This window comes from Aulostomus chinensis, chromosome 8 (genome assembly GCF_037954235.1).
Source record: "Aulostomus chinensis isolate RoL2024-O1b breed Wild chromosome 8, RoL_Achi_v1.0, whole genome shotgun sequence".
NCBI lineage: Eukaryota > Metazoa > Chordata > Actinopteri > Syngnathiformes > Aulostomidae > Aulostomus > Aulostomus chinensis.
The window spans coordinates 6,384,648-6,405,425 of NC_141327.1; the positions used below are offsets into that span (position 1 = coordinate 6,384,648).

The following is a 20,778-nucleotide window of genomic DNA, read 5'->3' on the forward strand; positions in this document are numbered from 1 at the left end:
ATTATGTTTCCTTGCTTGTCCTTCACTGGTACATCTGGCTTATTGCATTTTCCAGTCATCTTCTTGGTTATTGTATATCTCCCTTGCCTTTCCTATGCTTGTTGCATTCTCTGCTTCTGTGGCCAGTCCATCTATGTAGTTCCTCTTGTCCTTCTTAAGGTTATTCCTCTTGCCATTCTTCAGGCTCTCTTGTTTGCATCAGCATAATCTTCCTTTGCTCTAATTTTCGCTGCTCTTGTTTTACTGGAGTTCAGAACTGCCTTTTTATCTTTTCTCTCTTTTAACAGGTTCCGGGTTTCACATCTGCTAGACTTCTCACCGATCCCATTCTTCAGCAACTTATCAAAGTTTTCTGCTCTTTTATCATCACCACTTTACTTTTCTCATACAACCACAATTGTTGCAACCACATTTGAACAGTGACTCTTCAGTGTGATTGTTTATGTCAGCTGATTGGTGAAGCTGTCATGGCAACAACAGCAAGGGGCATCCCCTGAGAGTTTTTGAGGGCATGCAGAGGATGCAGATGAGAAACAGAATGATGAGAGAAGAGAGCTGGGACATGACAATAGACACTGATGGAGTAGGAGATCTTAACTTATACCTGTACCAAATGCCAATTAAAATGTTATTTGTTCTGACATTATGCTTAACATACCAATTATACCAGTGTTAAAAAAAAACAATGTAAAATGCTCAAATATGCCCAACAATGTTAACTTGATCAGTTTGCAGTTGCCCTGTACCCCTATTTGCGTTGTGTGTTATATAGATGGATATTTCTCTCTCTCTCTCTCTCTATATAGATAGATACAGATATACAGTGGTGTGAAAAAAGTGTTTGCCCCTTCCTGATTTACTTTTTTGCATGTTTGTCACACTGAAATGTTTCAGATTATCAAACAAATTTAAATATTAGTCAAAGACAACATGCAGTTTTTAAATGAAGGTTTTTATTAAGGGAGACAAAAAAATCTGAACCTACATGGCCCCATATGAAAAAGCGATTGCCTCTAAACCTAATAACTGGTTAGGCCGCCCTTACCAGCAACAACTGCAATGAAGTTTTTGCGATAACTTGCAATGAGTCTTTTACAGCACTATGGGTTGATGGGCCCACCCATCTTTGAAGAATTGTTGTAATTCAGCCACATTGGAGGATTTTTGAGCATGAACCATCTTTTTAAGTTCATGCCACAGCATCTCAATAGGATTCAGGTCAGGACTTTGACTAGGTGTGTTTTAGATCATCCTGCTGCAGAACCCAAGTTCGCTTCAGCTTGAGGTCACGAACAGATGGCTGGACATTCTCCTTCAGGACTTTTTTTTTGGTAGACAGCAGAATTCAAGGTTCCATTTATTACGCCAAGTCCTCCAGGTCCTGAAGCAGAAGAACAGTCCCAGACCATCACACTACCACCATATTTTACTGTTGGTATGATGTTCTTTTTCTGAAATGCAGTGTTACTTTTGTGCCCGATGTAATGAGACACACACCTTCCAAAGAGTTCAGCTTTTGTTTCGTCAGTCCACAGAGTATTTTCCCAAAAGTCTTAGGGATCATCAAGATTTTTTCTGGCAGAAATGAGATGCGCCTTAATGTTCTTTTTGCTCAGCAGTGGTTTTCATCTTGGAACTCTGCCATGCAGGCCATTTTTGCCCAGTCTCTTTCTTATGGTGGAGTTATGAACACTGACCCTAACTGAAGCAAGTGAGGCTTGTAGTTCTTTGGATGTTGTGGGGTCTTTTGTGATCTCTTGGATGAGTCGTCACAGCGCTCTTGGGCTAATTTTGGTTGGCTGGCCAATCCTGGGAATGTTCACCGCTGTCACTGTGGTACGCTGGAGTCCCGAAGCTTTACAAATGACTTTATAACCTTTTCCAGACTGATAGATTCTAATTTACTTTCTTTCTCATTTGTTCCTGAATTTCTTTGGATCTCGGCATGATGTCTAGCTCACTGGTCCTCAACTGGTGGACCCCAGTACACAACAAAGACTGAGGACCACCTAAGTGAACCCTGGGCAAATTATAGCTAAAAAAAATAAAAAAACTTGCCCAGCAGCTGCGATTGTTTATTCCCCTCCCCTTTTATGGGCTGTTAAACAAGTTATCGCAACAACTAACCAGACTGTTCTGTTGTATCACAGCATGCACTCAAGAATAGGAGCAGCAAGAGCTCTCGATTTTGCAGCAGTAATATTCTTGTGCTGGCACTTCACCAGTTGTTACCAACAACACCACCCCGGAATGTGAATGAATCACAATGGCTATGCGCACTAGCAAGAGAAAGATTGATTCAATGAAGAATTGACTGAAGTATTTGTACCTCCCTCAAGCACAAACCTCATGCCTAAAGACGGTAGCTTTGAGCAAAAGTGAAAGTCAAAACGTGCTGCTATTTCTCAGAGGCACTGCTTCTGATAAGCGGTCAGTGTTTGACACTGAAAATAACTTGACAAAAATAGTGTTTGTGCTGTTATGACCCCTGTCAAATAATCTCAAAAGGAGCGCCTGGAGAGGGAGTGGCCAGATGGCACATGTGTGTCCGGAGGAAGAAGAGAGTGTGCATGAACTTCGTCCTTTAAATACCCCAGCAGCAATTACGCACCTGGACACCTGGGACAGAAGAAACACAGAGACATTAAATTCCCACACCAGTGGACAGAGACAATGTAACAGTGCCTACAAGAACTCCTGATTGCGAAGCGCACCCACACAGACCTTTAACTTCTTCAAAAAATCATTTCTGGACCTTCAAGAGTTGTAGTTGAGGACCCCTGGTGTAGCTTCTGAGGCTCTTTTGGTCTGCTTCATTTTGTAAGGCTGATCCTATTTAAGTGATATCTTGATCGAGAACAGGTGTGACAGTAATCAGGCCTGGGTGTGGCTAGAGACATTGAACTCAGGTGTGATAAACCACAGTGAAGTTATGTTTTAACAAACACTTTTTCACACAGGGCCATGTAGGTTAATAAAAACGTTCATTTAAAAACGGAATTTTGTGTTTACTTGTGTTGTCTTTGACTAATATTTAACTTTGATGATCTGAAACATTTAAGTGTGACAAACATGCCAAAAAATAAGAAATCAGGAAGGGACAAACGTTTTCACACCACTGTGTATGTGTGTGTATCTGTATATATATATATATATATATATATATATATATATATATATATATATATATATTTATCTATCTATATATGTATTTGTCTATATATATAACACACACACACAATCACACCTCTGGGTGGCAGTGACTATGGGAGGAGGATTATGTTTTCGGCTTGTCAGTCTGTATACTGAGGCACAAATGTACATGCAGACTCAAGGATGACTTGAAAACATTTTGGTGGTCAAGGTCATCCAGGCACAGTCCTTGCAATCATACAACCACAAGGTGGTATTTGTAGTCTTTACACTTTCCAAAGCAGTTTAAAGGGATGTTATGATGTACCATATTTTGAAAATTGTGTTCCTGTTGTTTGACTGGCTGTAATCAGTGTATGTTGGTGTCTGTAAAGTACACTCGTATGTATCAGTCAATGAAGTGAACATCACCTGCTTTCCTCAGCCCTGGGCCATGCATAAGACGAGCAGGAGCTGGTTTTGTACTGGCTGGACGATTGTGTGTCAAGGCATGTTGAGGAATGCAGCTACATCTGAGTTCTCCTGTCCACACTGTTGTTGCTGCAGATGTTAAGCCCTGCTTTCTACTCTCATCTTTATCTCTTCCAACTACCCTGTAACCCCTCTTTCCCCTAAAATAGATCATCAAGTTCTTTCTGTGTGCCTCCTTTTTGCCTCCCCTCCCCAGTCATGAGTGTCTGTTTACTTCTGTGCTCTATACATGCATGGGGCATACTAAGCAGATGACACAAGAGCACTGAGGGTAACACATTCACTCAGTGCTCGGCTCATGTGTGGTTGTGTGTTCCTTAAAGGCAGGGGTCTCCCTCTGTGCCCGTACCTCCGCATTCATCTGAGTACGTGCGTGTCTCTGAGACCACAACAGTGTGGGTGGAATAGAAATTATACAGGGGTGGGTGGAAATGCAGAGAGAGGAGGGTGAGAGCGGAGAGGCTGGGTAAGGGAGATGATTGAGTGAAGAGGAGGAGGGAAGATGATAGCAAACGAGAGGGAAGGGGAATCAAGCCACAGCGACAGCGATTCTGTTGCGGTTTGGACCTTTAAAAGCCATCAAGATTTTGTCGCTTCTTCTCCGCATGTGTAGATACATGCATACACACACACACACACACACACACACACACATTGAAGTGCTGATGACAATGTGCGTGGTGGGGTGCTCTGACATGCAGTGCTGAGGATTATTTGTCTCTTCCTTCATGGAGCAGCAAACTTTGAGTGTGGATTCTGAAACTGCTGTCGAACCAGTGAGTAACAATGTGTGTGTGTATGTGTGATGTGTGTGTTCCTCTTATATTTGATGTAGTCAGATCCCACTGTGTCTGACTAATCCTGCTAGTGCAGAGTCTGTAAGCCTCATCAGAAATGTAATTGTACTATACTTTTTCTCACCATGAATGTAAACCTGTTTGAAATTCTGCAGGGGGTTTGAATAGAATCTTGAAATAATACAGGTCCTGAGCCTTCTTAAGGACTGTCACCTGTCATGACCTGTTATCAAACACATTTTTATTAAGATTAAAATGTATTGGATGTACTCAAACTTTAGGTGCTCTGCCCATCGCTGGTGTAACGCATCATGTGACCTGTGGAGGCCAATTATCACACAGATTTTGGCAACGTTGAATTAAAGGGAAACCTGTTGATTTGACGCCAGATCAATCTAAAATAGGACAGTCTTGTATTTTCTATTGAGTTACAGATTGTGTGTCCATCAATTTGGTGTGTCTGTGAGTGGGGGGGGGGGGCATTTTTAGTGAGGGGGCGTTTGACACACTGGTGGAAAGCAGCACAGGACGTTATTTCACTAAACACAGCAGTGAGAAAAGAATGGCCTGCAATCCAACGCCACACACACACACAAACACACACATATATACACACAGGCACATAAAAAAACTTATTCATATCTTGAAAACAAGAATAGGCACACAATTTGATGCTCAAAGATAACCTGCACTCAACACATTTCCTGTGTGTGTCTGTGTGAGTGTGTGTTCGTTCCTCGTGATATCCCCCGGGAGCAGAGTCTGTTGGGGGAAGGAAAATCAGATGATGAGACGGAATCAACACTGCTCCTGTACATGAAACACCTCAGGAGGGCAGGAATCACATCTGATGTTGCTCCAATTTTATATGAACACAAATGCTCCTTTTTATCTTTATCGAGTGCCAGACTAGTGCAGTTAACCACATCAGCACAATCAAAAAATTTCATGTGGTCAGTCAGTAGCCCCAGCATAAATTAAATTCACTGTCAATACATAAGATTTAAAAATGATACTAAAATCTTAAGGTTCAGACAGAAGGGTTGTAAATGAAATGGCCTTTCTGGGACATAGTTTTCCTCCTTTTTCCTTACAGTGTCAAGTGGTAGCAGCTTTTAAGACAGCAAGCATAATTACAAAAGACAGCAATTCATGTGTGTCACTTTAAGTTGAATACAAAGCAGCAGTTTGTGTCATCTTCCATAGAGATCTAACACATTAATTAGTGTGTTTTCAGTGACAAGAAGGACAGACATCTGAGCTTTTACCATCGATGGCAAACAACTGCATTATAATGTTGTGTCTTTTGTTTTATAACATATATATGTTTACTTTCTGAATATCATTGTGCATGCGTGTGTGCGTACAAGTGTGTGTGCTTTGCTACTAAGGTCTCCCCCATTAAGTACTGCCTCTCACACAACCATCATTGATAGGGCTGATTAGCTAGAGGTCCTAAACATTAACACCCATGACTAGTGATTGGCATATCTTCCACCATTAATAGAAAGATATCTGAGGACACTTAAAAGTTTTTTTTTCCTGAGGCTGCGCTTTGCTGTTTCACACCGGGATGACAACAGCAGAGGGCACTGTTGAGTTTTGTTGGCAATAGGAGTTGATGTGCCATTCCAGAGAAATGGCACATTCCAGAGTGCTACAAGATGAAATCAGATCATTCAAATTAATGACAGAACTAGGTTATTGGCTGGTAAAGGCCTTATCTCTTGCTCAATCAGGTAACTCTGCTCTCATGAATATTGATGAGAACCTCCTTCTGCTTATCCAGTCTAGAATGTATTGAACTATTCTTTGAAGCTAAATTATGATTTGGGAACAATAAATGTCTGGAAGTTGGAAAATACCTTCATTCATTATATTTGTTGGACTGTATTTGTTACTTAACCGTTTGTTTAACCATGATGGAGCACCACCTGTTGATTTCTTTGATTTAGGCTCCTTGACTCTCTACTCACGATAAGCTAAAATCTGATGTTTTCTCATGGTGCTTGGGGTTAATAGGTTAAAGTCTAATAATCCATTTTAGAGCTTATTTGTGCATCAGCACATGCTTTTGTGTATCATAAACACATTAATATGCATGTAAGTCTTAGTGATGACCAGACATCTCAGCATGCCATTGGTATTGTCAGATAGTGAAAGTTTCACTCACTCCTGGCTCCATATGCATAATTTTTTTCACGACTGATATTTCGGCCATCTTGCCACTTGTTTGATATTTGTATTTCAAGTGTCCAATACCTTGGTATGCATTAACCCTGTTTTGCAGTAATACTTTTATTGGCCCACTTTTCCTGAATTTACTTCTATCTTACTCATTATCATTTTTGAGAAAATTAAAATAAACACATAATTTTTGGTGATGGTATAATTAGGAAATACAGAAAAAATAAAAAATATTAAATGTTCAAAGGCAGGTTGACGTGTTTTTCAGAATGCTCACTTTGTGAATATTGCATAAACTTGTTTAAGATGCATTACTGACACTCGTTATAATAAGCTTTTGGCCAAATCAGCTGTAAAATATTGACATACCAGATATTGATACAAAATACAGTGTCATATATTCTGTGTGTGTGTTGCTGAAGCTTTTTGACCTCTAAATAAAGAATTGGACTGCATTTGGAATTGAAATGTAGAATCAATAACAGCATCAATATAGATAAAATCTTATGGTTACACTGTACAGTAAGGATACATTAATTAGGGTCAGTGTTTCCCCTTGCCATTAAACCTGCACTGCACCGGCCCCCCCAATGGGACCCCACGCCTTCCTGGAAGTCAAGTCAAGTCATTGTAATTAATTTTATTTTATATAAAGCACCACATCCCAAAAGAGGTCTTAAAAGGTCACTTTCCCTATAGAACAGGTCAAGAACTTGTTCTTTCATAACTAGGCTTGTGTTTTTGATCTGATTTATGCAAAAGCCTTTCATTTCTGTGCCTACATCATCACGCATTTGCAGTTCTCCTCTGTTGATGGTTTTGCAAATACTGCACCTACGCGCACTGCAAAAAAACCCCACGAAAACACAAATATATACTATCAAAACCAAACACAGATAGCAGAGGAGAACATGTCAAGTCAACTACAACCACCTGAAAAACACGTGAAAATATCTGTGTTTTATTAAACACACCAAAGCTCCATGTAGGACCAGTGGCGAGAATGCCTTCACGAGCTCTAGTAGCAGCCAGAGTAGCTCACCTTTTGCTGGTCCAAGCAGAGAGCAAAGCAATAGCTCACCTGCTGTACTCCCTCCCACTGACAAGCAGTACAGTCCAGTCACCACAAAATGACAGGTTTTAACCCAACTTAGCTGTCAGAGAGGAAATACTCCTCCTGGCTGTGCAAAACTGATCTTGGTAAGTAGTGAAGTAAGGAAATAATAAATATAAGAATAAATAGAAAGGAAAACCTCAATAAACATGTGGTGTCTGAACACCATAAAATAGCCTTTCAGCAGCAGTGAAGTTTGACTGAAGAGAAACATTTTTTGACAGTAACATTTTTTGTTTAAAAAAAAAAAACTACTGTAAAAAAATTTTTTAATTTTTAAAAAAGTTGTATATAAACATACATCCATGGTTGCGGGGGGGGGGGGGGGGGGGGCTGGAGCCTATCCCAACGGCTATGGGCAAGAGGCAGGGTTCACCCTGGACAGGTCGCCATTGCAGTGCCAACATGTAGAGACAAACAACCATTCACACTCACTGTAGAGTATCCAAGTAGCCTAGTCCCCTCTTGATGTCTTTGGACAGCGGGAAGAAGCCAGACTACCCGGAGAGAACCCACGCAGGCACAGGGAGAACATGTAAACTCCACACAGAAAGATCCCGTACCCGAGCCGGGACTTGAACCCGGAACCTTCTTGCTGTGAGGTGACAGCGCTAACCACTGCACCACCGTGCCGCTTTGTATATCCATCGTCATCTTCCGCTTATTCCTACACATTTAGGGTCGCGGGGGGGCTGGAGCCTATCCCAGCGTCAACGGGCGAGAGGCGGGGTACACCCTGGACAGGTCGCCAGTCCATCGCAGGGCCAACATAGAGAGACTAACAACCATTCACACTCACATTCATACCTATGGTCAATTTAGAGTATTCAATCAGCCTAGTCCCCAATTGCATGTTTTTGGACTGTGGGAGGAAGCCGGAGTACCATGAGAGAACCCACGCAGACACGGGGAGAACATGCAAACTCCACACAGAAAGATCCTGTGCCCGAGCCGGGACTCGAACCCGGAACCTTCTTGCTGTGAGGCCACAGTGCTAACCACTGCACCACCGTGCAGCCCCGCTTTGTATATAAACGTATCAAATAAAATAAATATATAATATATAAATATGATACGTTCAACTGACCAGATGCACAGGTGCAAATGCTGTGTAATTGGAACAGGAGTTGGGAGGATGATGATTGAGCCCCCGCCCCCAAGCATAATACTCAGAAGCATAATAATCAGTTTATTTGTGCTCTTTGTGACACTTATTTTAAAGAGGGGATCATCTGAATTCCATCTTAGTGTGTTGTTTTGTGCCTCCGCGTGTGTGTGAGTGACTGAATGTATGTGTATTGTATATATATTGTATGTATATAGTAATGTGTAACTTATTGTATACATGTTGCAGGCAAACAGGTATAGTTAGTAAAATTATAGTAGTAAATTTATATATAACAGAAAATTGGTGCAAAATTCAGAAATCAGTATCAAAACTGAAGAGAAAAGAAATAAGGAATGGAAAACAACAACAAATAAATCAAAGTAAATCTGACTTTGTGTCTGTTATGCTGTTTTGCACTGGTTGTCTCTCCTGTCTTACTCTCAAGGAAACAATACAGCAAAAGGCTAGACCACAGGAATTCTAAAAGAGAGGAGGGTGACATGAGAAATCACCCCCTCCTCTCCCCTCTCCTCTTGTCTCGCTAAGTCTCGGTCTCTCTGCTCAGGTATGAATGACCACTGAGCTATGTTGACAGGAGTGTTTCCCAGATCCAGGCGTAGATCGGATCGATCTGGGAAATTGAAAGACGTAGTTGCAGGGACACCAGGCAGACAGGAAAGGGATTACACAGTGTGTGGCAGGCAGGGAAGAAGACATAGAGGGCGGGCAGGCTGGGCTGGGCTGGGCTGAGCTGGGCTGGATTAGGGAACACAAGTTTCTTCAGTGTGAGAAGCATGAGATAACCTGATGATCTGGAAGACAACAGAGTGAAGGACTGGGGTGTAAGTACACATCCAGTGGGACCTGCAGCAGGTATGCTCATGAGGGGAATGGGAAACAGGTGGAGGGAGTGTGGCTGGCGGGGAGCTGTAACAGAAACACTCATTATGGTCTGAAGATGGTGCTAACTCTCCATCCATCCATTCATTTTCTACCACTTATCCTGTTAAGGGTCACCGAGGGGTGGAGCCTATCTCAGCTTTTGGGCGAGAGCCGGGATTCACCCTGGACAAGTCGCCAGTCCATTGTAGGGCCAACACACATAGACGGACAACCATTCACACTCACAATCACGCCTCCAGTCAATTTAGAGTAGCCTATCAGCCTAGTCCTCTCTTGATGTCTTTGGACTGTTGGAGGAAGCCAGAGTACCAGAGAGAACCCACACAGGCACAGGGAGAACATGCAGACTCCACACAGAAAGATCCCGTGCCCGAGTCGGGACTCAAACCAGGAACCTTCTTGCTGTGAGGCGACAGTGCTGACCACTGTGCCACTGGTGTTAATTCTCTCTGATGCTTTTTAACCCTTAATGTAGAAATATAAATCTGGCTTACTCTGATGCACACAAACCAACTTTATGGTTATTTAGGTAGTATTCCTAATCGTACATGTAAACACTGTTAAGCCTCAGCTGACTGCTAGTGTAGACTTTGGCCAGAGGTGGCAAAGGAACATGTTCATTACTCAAGTTGAGTTACTTCTTTGAAGTAGAAGTCCTTATTTAACAGTGCAAACTACAGGATCTTGATTATTAAAAATTCTATATATTTTTTTTAGACTTTAGCTGTTCCTTTCTAAACATGAATAAATAAAAATAGATAATTACAAGCTAGCATATTATAAAATAAATAATTGTCTAATTTGAAGCTGTATTGCTGAAACAGACCTCGCCTTTTACATCTTTGTGCATTAAAGCCTTTTATCAAATCGTAAGTAGAAAGAGATGTGTTAAAATTAGGAAGTAAAAGTACAAAGCTTTCAGAAAATATACAGTCAAGTATAGTACAGATACCTGATAGATCTACTGAAGCACAGTAATAAAATATTTGTACTTCATTACTTTCCCTCACTGAAGCTGGGCCAGGTTAAACACACACTCACACACACATTCCTTTAGTATGTGTTGACCAGTGTATGGCCATGAGTCACCAGACAGTGGCATCAAAATGGCTGTGGAGGCACTGTACGAGAGAAGGTGTAAGAGAAACACTTTTTCCGAAACAGGAAATTAGGGGGAGCTAGGTGTAGGCTCATGGCCATGTGCACACACACATTCAATTGCAGCCTGTGTTAGTGTGTGTGTGTGTGTGTGTGTGTGTGTGTGTGTGTGTTGTAGCTGTAGCCTGCTCTGTCCTGTGAAGTGCTTTTGTTCACTTCATTTGACCTTTAAGCAAACCTGGAGATTTTTTTGCACTCCTCCTCACACACTCCTCCTCTTCCTCTATCCACTCGACATGTTCTCCCCATAATGTTTTAGTACATAAACATAACTTCTGAAATCACAATCACAGATCAGTTGAAGTAAATCCTGTGAGTGAGATTTGAACAGAGATGAGGGTGGAGAGGTGAGGGCTGCTGCTGTAATGTGATTGGCAGACTGACCTTTGTTCCCTCCCCTCCTCAGCAACTGCCTTCGGATGGGGGCGTGTCACTATGGAAACGAGTGTGAATGTGTGTGGCTTTGAGAGAATGGAACCTCCTAATCTGTGTGTCAGCTCAGTGAGTGGATGAGTGTGTGTGTGTGTGTGTGTCTGAGAAAGAACTATGAAATGTACGAGAAAAGTAGCGTGAGGTTTATTTAGTTCTTGAAGCTTATTCAGTGCCTGTGACAGATGTGCTGAGGCATGGCTTCGTCCATGTCAGCTGTCTGCATGAGTTTCCTGTTCCAGAGAGTTTCAGATGCAGCTTAGTCAGAGAGAGTGTGTGTGTGTGTGTGTGTGTGTGTGTGTGTGTCTTTGCATTTGTGTGACTGTTAATTTTGTGCTCGATATGTAGATTAAGTGTCAGTAAATTTCCTGTTCTGTACGAGGATGAGTCTGAGGAAGAGGCTCTCCTTCAAGCGGGTCTGGAACTTCAATACAGTGAGTATCCCTCACACATACATGCACACACACCCTTAACAATTGGTCTTTAGAGTTGTGCTGAAATTGCCCTTACTTTTGAGCTGACAGGAACAGGGAAGAGACAGAGAACGTGATAATGAAGATGTCGTTCACAACAAAGTATAGTATGCAGGTTTTGTTCTGCTCATTCAAAGTGACAAATTCACTGAACCCATGAAGAGTATAATATTCCCTCCAGCAAAGTAGACAGGAAGAGAGATGACATGAAAGGGAAATAAATGGATTGGAGCGCGTGGAGATAGAAAATGGAGATTAATTAAGACCAGATAAAAGACTAGGGAATGAAATAGAGCATAAGTTGAAACAAACAATTGAAGTAGAGTGTGGTACTGGGCTATAAAGTGAGACAAAAGACCGACAACAGTTCGAAACAGCTCCGGGCCGTTTGTCTTCCTTACAAAGCCAGATGTGGTTTGGGCCAGAGCAGGAGACGGAGACAGAGGTAGGGCCAGAAATTGAGACAAATATCAGCAGAACATGTTTCCTGACCTTGTGAGTCAAGCAGTTTATATGTGTCACCCGAGGCTCATCCAGTGCCTGAGAAAGACAAGAGAAAGGTGAGCTGCTCTCTCTGTTCTTGTGAGATCAATTTAGCATGTTGACCAGCAGCTGTGAGAGTATGTCTGTGTTCAGATGGAGGGATTGGATCAGATTGTATTGTATTCACGTCTGCTCTCTCCTTAGTCTGTGTACTGGGGCTCAGGACAAGGAGCCAAGTAAAACAGACATTTATCACCCGCCCAGCCTCTGAATGACATCTCCTGTGTGGCTCCATTGTAGGCAGACAAACATTATCTGCATTCTTTCCTTCCTTTTACCGAGACTGGATATTGATTCCTCTGTGTATCACAGAGACTGTCAGAGGGGGTCCGTATTGAATGTAAAACTCTGAAATGTTTGTGGGGACATTGAGATTGTTTTGCGTGTCTGATTTTTAGAAAAATGACTTATGCGATGACATCACAGTATACTGCATGCGGTAACGCTTAACAATAAGGGTAAATTAATAACTGTTAAACCTCATTCCCCCTAGCCAAAAAAATCTGCTAACACATGCTTATACTCTGGGGGGGGGGTTCTGCTTTGGGAACAGCAGTTATCAGCATTCAGTCACGGGCCTCATGACCCTGCAGTAGACACGGGTGTTTATCTTCTCAGCTCTGATCGACATTGATGGGAACACAAAACCTGGGTGAATGCAGAAATTTGTAGCCAGTTCCTGGCGCTTACAGTATCAGAACCGTAAGGTGACTGGTCGTCACTCAACCATCAGCAGTAACTTCCACAACTGTTTGCCATCTCAGCCACAAATCCTGTCTGTGTTCAAGGTATATTCTAATGTCACTCAGTGGCTGTTGAATTTTTAAGACCGGAAGGAGCAACAACAACAACAAAACACATCAGAAACTCCTTCACTGTCCTCCATGCTGCTTTTACTACAGCCACCAATGATTGTATGCAAGCCCAAGATGCTTCACTGTGGTGCTGTTCGTCAACTCTGGTCAATTCTCTCCTGTGGAGTGACTTTGTTTTGGGATGTCAAATGTGACACACTTGGGAAAGAAAACTCCTTTTGACCACACAATAGTTAACAGGATCAGCAGTGGGGAAGGAGCACGAGTTGATGCTAAGTTAACCATTTGTGATGCTTAGTTAACTGTTATTTAATTTAACAGATTACAGTAATCATGGATGAAAAACTGGGGAAGGTTGAGGTGGGGTTCGGGGGATTAGGGTGATTGTTACTTAAGGCACACTTGTTCACCATACAATAAGGGTGATAGAGAGCATTAAGAAAAGGCAAATTATGCTTAAGTATTTCTTTTTGCAGCAATCTTGCATATAACTCACTATTAAAGCAACATTTCACCCAAAAAAGTCATTTTGTCTCTCAGGTACTCACAATAGAGGTGTCTTGAGTGAAACTGTACGTTTGACACTAGTTCACTGTGGTGACAAGCTGGCACATTCAGTTGAACAAACTCGCTCATGTGCTCACAATAGCACTGAGCCAGAAGGCTATAGTTTGTTTTAGATTCAAATTAAAGGTTGTAGATTACTGGACATAATGGTTAAAGAAGACGTGGATTATACCAGACGATATGCTTGAGAGTTTGTAGAAGGATGTTTTTTCATTTTCCTGTTGTTAGATGTTGGTCACCCTTGGCTCCAAAAAAAGTTTGCTGGTTCTTTGTGTATTCATAAGAAGTAATGCAGGAGAGAAAAAAAAAACCTCTTTGTGAGTTCAGTACACCCGGAGTATTACTTGAGGCAAAAAAAACCTTTTGAAATGAAAAATAGATATACCTATGAAATACCATTTAATGTACCCTTATTGTAGGGTTATTCCCACACTTAATTTGCCTCATATTAGCATCAATTGCAACAAATGAGTGTGCTCATCTCATCTTGCCTCTCAGTGCTTCAGCTACAGTAAATCTAGGCAGTTTCTTGGTTGCCAGTCCTGGCAGTACGAGTCTGGTCCTTTCAATGGCAGCTACTATTCACCTCATATTCAAAAGTAAACACAGGCACGCACACATCGGCGCAACAGCTTCCCCCTCAGTTGGGTGTGTGTGTGTGTGTGTGTGTGTGTGTGTGTGTGTGTCTGTCTGTCTGTTGTTGATTTGTAGTTTCTGTCGCAATTCCATGAACAGACTGAAAAGATATGGCCAGTGTTTTTCCATATTTTGGAATTTTCAGTCATCTTTCACTTCCTCTCACTCATGCGCAAGAATTCCTGTCCAAGGGTGGCAGTTGCTGCTGCAGTGATGGAGCCAGGAATAGGTTCCTGTGGTACACACAGGCTTGTCTTTGTGAGTGCATATGCTGTCCCTGACAGTTTTTCCCCCATGGTTTATTCACCCTGTCAAGTGTCTTTGGCTGCTTTATGTCTCATCCTATAAAACAGAATGTCTTTTTCCAGGAATCACTGTCCACCTCGATGATTTTCAAGTGTTAATATTAAGATAACAGAGAGAACGGATGGCCGTAAATTGGACAGTACGTTTAGCCTCCACTTGAACCTGACTTCAGGATTCAGAATGGATGATATAAGCCACCCTTCGACTTTAGATACATCTAAAGCTGTTGGGACACGCATGCAAAGTGACTAACCACTCCCTACACACATACACACCAAGTTAAATCCAACATAAACAGGCAGTGTGGCATGTGGCAACATGGTGAGATTTATGTTCAGGGAGCTGACAGCAGGAGAATACTGGTAAACAAAAAATAGACCAAGTTTAATTGTTGCTTGTGACCAAAATCTTAACCTGAAAATCACACTTTGACTGTCAGTGTGACTCTTTCAGTTTCATCATTTATATGTAAATCTGGGGAATTGAGGAGCCACATGGATCATTAAGGATTGGCTGGGAATATGTTGAATGTCTGAGTAAGACCAGTGTGTGTTGTCATGTGAATGAGCAGTCAATGTGAGAGTCATGTGTCTGCTGCATCACTGTTTACACCAGCATAGTTTCCTCATACGGAATTAATTTTTTAAAGATCTGTCTTTAACCTATGTTTAATGATTAACCTGCTTAACTTGTTACTGATAGGGATTTGATGAGGTTAGACTGCTGGCTCACTCTAGTCAGGTCAAGCTATAAAACTCGGTAGCACTGGTCAAAATGAAGCTGTACAATGAAATGGTGTACTGTCAAGACATTGCATTAGGAATCTCTTGCATCAAATGTCCTCAGAAACTCATTTCAACATACCGATTAGAGAACATATTTGACTTGGCAGCCATGTTGAAAATTAAAGAGTAGGTCTGTGGAATAATTGAAATTGAATCAAGATTCCCCTCTACTATTTGTCGAAAGGTAATTGTGTGTCGAAATAGAATTTGAACCCAAATATTGTGCTTCTGCAGACACATACTGCCTTAACATCATATTCCACAGCATGTTTGTTTTATACAGATCCCTACAAAACACCATTTTCATTTAAAAAGATTTTTTAAAAATGTGACAATAATGATTTAAAACATGATAAAACATTTCCCCAATTATCGCAAATTATATCACAATTGTAATATTGGTTGAAAAGAATCTCCGGCTAGCAACCGAAGGGTCGCTGGTTAGATCCTCACTTCCCCGTGTGCCCATGTCTTAAGTATCTTTGAGCAAGAAACTGAGCCCCTAATTGTTCGTGATGGCCCTGCAATAGGCTAGTGACCCGTCCAGGGTGAACCCCGCCTCTCGCCCAGTGTCAGCCTGGATAGGCTCCAGCTCTTTTTTCTTTTGAACTGTTACTTCTGCATTTCATTCACAACTCTATTGGACAAACGGATGTTATTCCAGCTAGTGTAGTTTGCCATTTACTCTTTACAGAGAAGAGAACACAAGCCCCTTGTCAACTTCAAAGATTAAGGTTCTAGACTGTCTGTGATGTATTGCCAACTCTCGGTAGAAGATTGAGTCATTCTATTTTTCATGCAGTGTGAATATTGTTGACAGCCAGAATTTCAGCATATACCCACATCTCTCAGTTATAAAAACACTGGGAAAAGACAAAAGACATAACATAACATTTGTTGGTTTTTTGTTGATTTAATTGGGTAAACCTAAGCTGCGAGATTGTTTTCTGAGCAGCTACTGTAGACCAGTAAAGAATAAACATGTCTGTGCAAGAGAATGCCCAAAGCATGAATACACATGTTGCTGGCATCGTTATGTCTTGGCAGTTGGTATCAATAGGCAGTCGGACCAAAACCTGATTGCTGTAAAGGTTGCGTTTAGTTAAAGTTTAGCCTTTCGTACTAGTGCTGATCACTAAGTCTTGTCTCGGCAGCAACATGCAGTTTAACATCCAGTTTGGCAGGTATGTAAACAGAAAACATAATCAAAATAGTATTAACAATGGATGACAGTGTGTAGTATTACAACTTTGCTATCTGATCATTTGAAATGGAAAGTGCATATGACTGATTATCACAAAAGTCATAACCTCAGCACACAGAGGTTTTGCTTGGAGCTTTATTTCGTGAAAAATTAAGCCCTCCTCTTCCCATGTGGAACCACTATTCATGACAAGCAGTCATGTGCTCTTGTGTCACATTTTTCTGCTGATCTTTTCAATGCCCTATTAATATTTTAATAGAAATCAGCATCAACAGACAATAACCACACACAAGAAACTGAACTACAAGCAACATGTAGTCATGTAATAAAGTCTGGGAGCACATGGAAGTCATGAAGTGGAAAGACCTTTTTCTTGGCTCCAGTCTGTGGAAGATATATTTTCTATTATCAGAGATACATTTTCCAGCTGCATGCATCCCTGTATATGGAGGCCTGGATAGAGCATCTCAAAGAGGAATGAAGGGAAAGTCTGGAAAACCCCAGTCGTTCCCCATGGACTGTCAGGAATGACCAGGATCTGCCAGGAGAGGTTGGGCAACACCACTGGAATGGCAGAAGAAGGTCTAAGGGAGGGAGGGAATATAGAGGAGGTTTCAAGGGATAAGTAGATGGAAAAAAAACTTGTTAATGAGTGACTGAAGAGAGAAGAGCAAGGTTCTGAGATCGAGAGACAACAGGAGACAGTTTGAAAAACAGTTACAGTGGAGTTGGCAGAGGAAAATGGAGAAGAGAAAGGAATTGGGGCCTGGACCAGGGGCTAAACCACTACACCACAGACTACTTCTGGAAGTGATCACTCAAGAAATGAATGGGGATGGGGGAACACACACACACACACACACACACACGTCCTTGTACTTATATCTTTGTGAGGACTTTCATTGAGGTAATGCATGTCCTAGCCCCTTACCCGAAACCTAACATCTCAGCTGACTGCCTGACTCTAACCTTGACCTTAAACCTAACAAGAACCAAATTCTAACCTTGACCCTAAAGCCAAGTCGAGATCTTGAAATGGCCCTTTGAAGATGCGAGGACTGGCTAAAATGTCCACATTTTCCAAAAATATCCTCACTCTGTTGGATAAATACATATTCTAGTCCTCAATATATAGCAAGTACAAGAACACACACTCACACACACACATACACATTCACAAATGCTGAAAAGAATGCAATTCAAAACAATTCAAACAGATGTTGGCCACATGCATGTAAAGACTACACCCCTGTAAAATACACACGAGTTACACATGTCAGACAAAATGCACTCTGTTGAACGTGTATGAGAAGGTCTAATCAGCGAATGGTTCGGGTAACCAGGGTCCACTGCTGAGGTCACTTCTTCTGTCCTTTTCTCCTTGTTCTCTGCAACACTTTGACCATAATCTTCTGTGACAAATTCACACCCAGTCTCTCCTCACAGGCTAGTGTCCACCTCTGTGGACAGTCTGAGATGGCGTTGGCTGTACCTTATAGCCATGCTGGCCTGAAGTATGAGATGCGCATGAATCAAATTGCGATATACGGCACTATTGGGCCAGCGTAATCCAATTCCTTTTAGGTACAAGGTGTAGAGTAAATTTAAGGTGTATGAGTGTCGTTGGCCCAGTACAAATGAACTGGAGAAGGACGTAGGAAGTATGTCCGCATTTGGAACAGCAGGTGATGGAATGCCTTCTTATGTCTGGTTGCAATCAGACTTTCCAGTTTTCTTTTCTGGCTCATTACATTAAGCAAGTTGACCAGCAGCAAGTGTCCCTGTTTATCTCCATGTGGTGAGACAGCATAAAGTTTGTCTCCTCATCTGTCCAGAAATGGGTTGTTTTTACCACAGTTTCACCTGCTGTGATGATGCCTCCCTTGTCTCTGTGTTGCTTGGCCTCCAATTTACATACCTCTGCACCTGATTGTTCTGGAGCACCTGTTCCTAACCGCATTATCTGACTTTGGAAATAAACATTTAAGTCAGACTAACATGAGTACATGTATTTTTGAGTTCAGTTTTATTTCCAATGGCAAATCTTCTAACATCATTGAAACATATTGAGTTTTTTGAGCACAATCATATAATTATAGTTTTCGTCATCTTGCGCAAAATGTACTCTTCATCTTTATACACATACACACATTTAAATGAAGTAAGATTTTTTTGTTCACACCAAAACTATGGTTCATTGCACACAATCTGTGTGTTCAGCAGACACCATGCATGTCTCCAGCATTTGCCTCAAAAACTCCTTGAAGTAACCAGAACAGTCTCTGCATGCGTCCATCCATCCATTTTCTACTGCTTATCCTGTTAAGGGTCACAAGGTACAGTAGTAGTACAATGATACATTATTTTTCAGTTCAGGGTAGAGACAGGGTGTGATTTCAAAAATGTGAACACCTGCGCAAATGTTGATCAGCCTACCGTTTGTATGATTCAGCAACAGTGATGTCATTACGCAAAGAGTCCTTTCAAATGAATTTACAGACAGGGGAAATAGGTTCATGGGTGCCCTGCAGCCTGCCATCCATCAGATAAATATAAGCATCAGGTCTTCTCGGCTATTGTCTTCTTTTTCCTCGTATACTCGCTCTGACAAAGAGTTTTTTCTTAAATTATGGCTCACCCTTCCTCTTTTGTCTGGCTCCTGTCTGACTTTCTCTCCTGCATCTATTCCCATCCATTTGCTCTGTCTGAGTCACAGTGTTTCGGCTACAGTATGTTCCACAGTAGGCTGCATCCCAGATTTGTGTTGAATGACCTCATCCTAGCTCAGATCTCAAATAAAGATCCCTGCTTGCTCTGTATGGTGTGTGTGTATTTTTTTTTCATTGTATAGTGAATATATTTGGGGAAAAAATTAAAGAAAGTTTATTGTTAATGTTTTTGCATTGATATGCGTGCCTCAGTCTGTGTTTGTGTGAGGGAATAATATTTAGAGAGTGAAAGCTGTAAATGCAAGATTTAATAAGGAATGTTTTTTGTCTGTTGTGTAGCTCTACGTTAAACTCTGGAATTGATGACTCTGATATAAGCAAGCATGCGTTACACTTCTCTGTAAAATCGGGGGCAGATGGTCCTTAAGTTCTTCCTCCTCACACATTTTCTCTGACACACATACTCAGCCCCATTCCCCTGAGGAAGTTTTCCTGCAGAGCCAGCATAGCCAGTTCCCTTAGTTGACTCCGCCCACTCAGACGAACATGGGCGCTAACCTGTCATGGTGTGAAAGTGTGTGTGTGTGTGTGGGGGGGGGGGGGGGGGGGAGAGAAACAGTTTCTCTCCTTGTGGCTAAAAGTGTGTGTCTGTTCAGCTGACTCTTGGCCCTTACACACACCCTCTAAGTTTGAATGAGTGTGTGTCATCCCTGTGATGAGGAGAGACCCTAATTCATGTCTCTCTGTGCTTTCTTACAGTCTGCTGCTGTCTCCGATGGAGGTGAGTTCATTTGTTTTTCAATACTTCTTTACGAAATCATGCTCTCATAGTCTCTAATCTATACTTTTTCTGTCCATTCCTTATTAAGTGTACATGACCACTGTCTATTAGATTAACTTAGTTGTTGTAATCAACTCTAAGTTGTCTTTAATGAGGTGGCTGTCCCTAAGTGTTGGGTCATGGTCATGCTCGGGGTCGACGCTAAGTAAATACCTGTGGCTGCGTTAATTCACCCAAACAAAAAACAGTCTGGTTTGGCCTGCCTCACCTCTGCCCCACCTCTCTGCTCCGCTGCTGCTGTTCACACATTTGCAAACACATTAATAGCCATTTGCCCCACGATAGGACTTGCGTTGGCAGGTCATGAATGGGACACAGTGACGGCATGAGGAAAAAGATGTCTACCTTACCATTAAAGAACAAATTCTGAAAGGCTGACACTTTTGTTGTTGTTGTTTTGTCTTTTTTTTTGCTGTATGAGGTTCAGTCATATTTGTATAAATTTGGATAACAGCACCGGACATTTGACAGTCTCCTCCACAACATTCATGGTGTTGCATGCTTCTCCACGTCACGAGAAGTGGGCAAGCTGGTTTTTGTAGAATAGATTCTGTCATCCATTTATCTGATGGATGGCATCCATTGTTGTGTTGTGTTGTGTTGGACCTAATTTGAGCAT

The 20,778-nt window shown here is 41.7% G+C and overlaps 1 protein-coding gene across 7 annotated transcripts in view; it reads left to right on the top strand.

Moving 5' to 3' along the window:
* rgs12b (regulator of G protein signaling 12b) overlaps window positions 1-20,778 on the top strand; it is a 61,870-nt gene that overhangs the window by 21,468 nt on the left and 19,624 nt on the right. For all 7 annotated transcript variants that reach the window (XM_086210639.1, XM_086210642.1, XM_086210641.1 and 4 more), the window contains exon 6: window positions 20,078-20,099. In XM_086210639.1, the coding sequence (XP_086066765.1) occupies window positions 20,078-20,099 (22 nt within the window). The remainder of the gene's footprint in view (window positions 1-20,077; window positions 20,100-20,778) is intronic.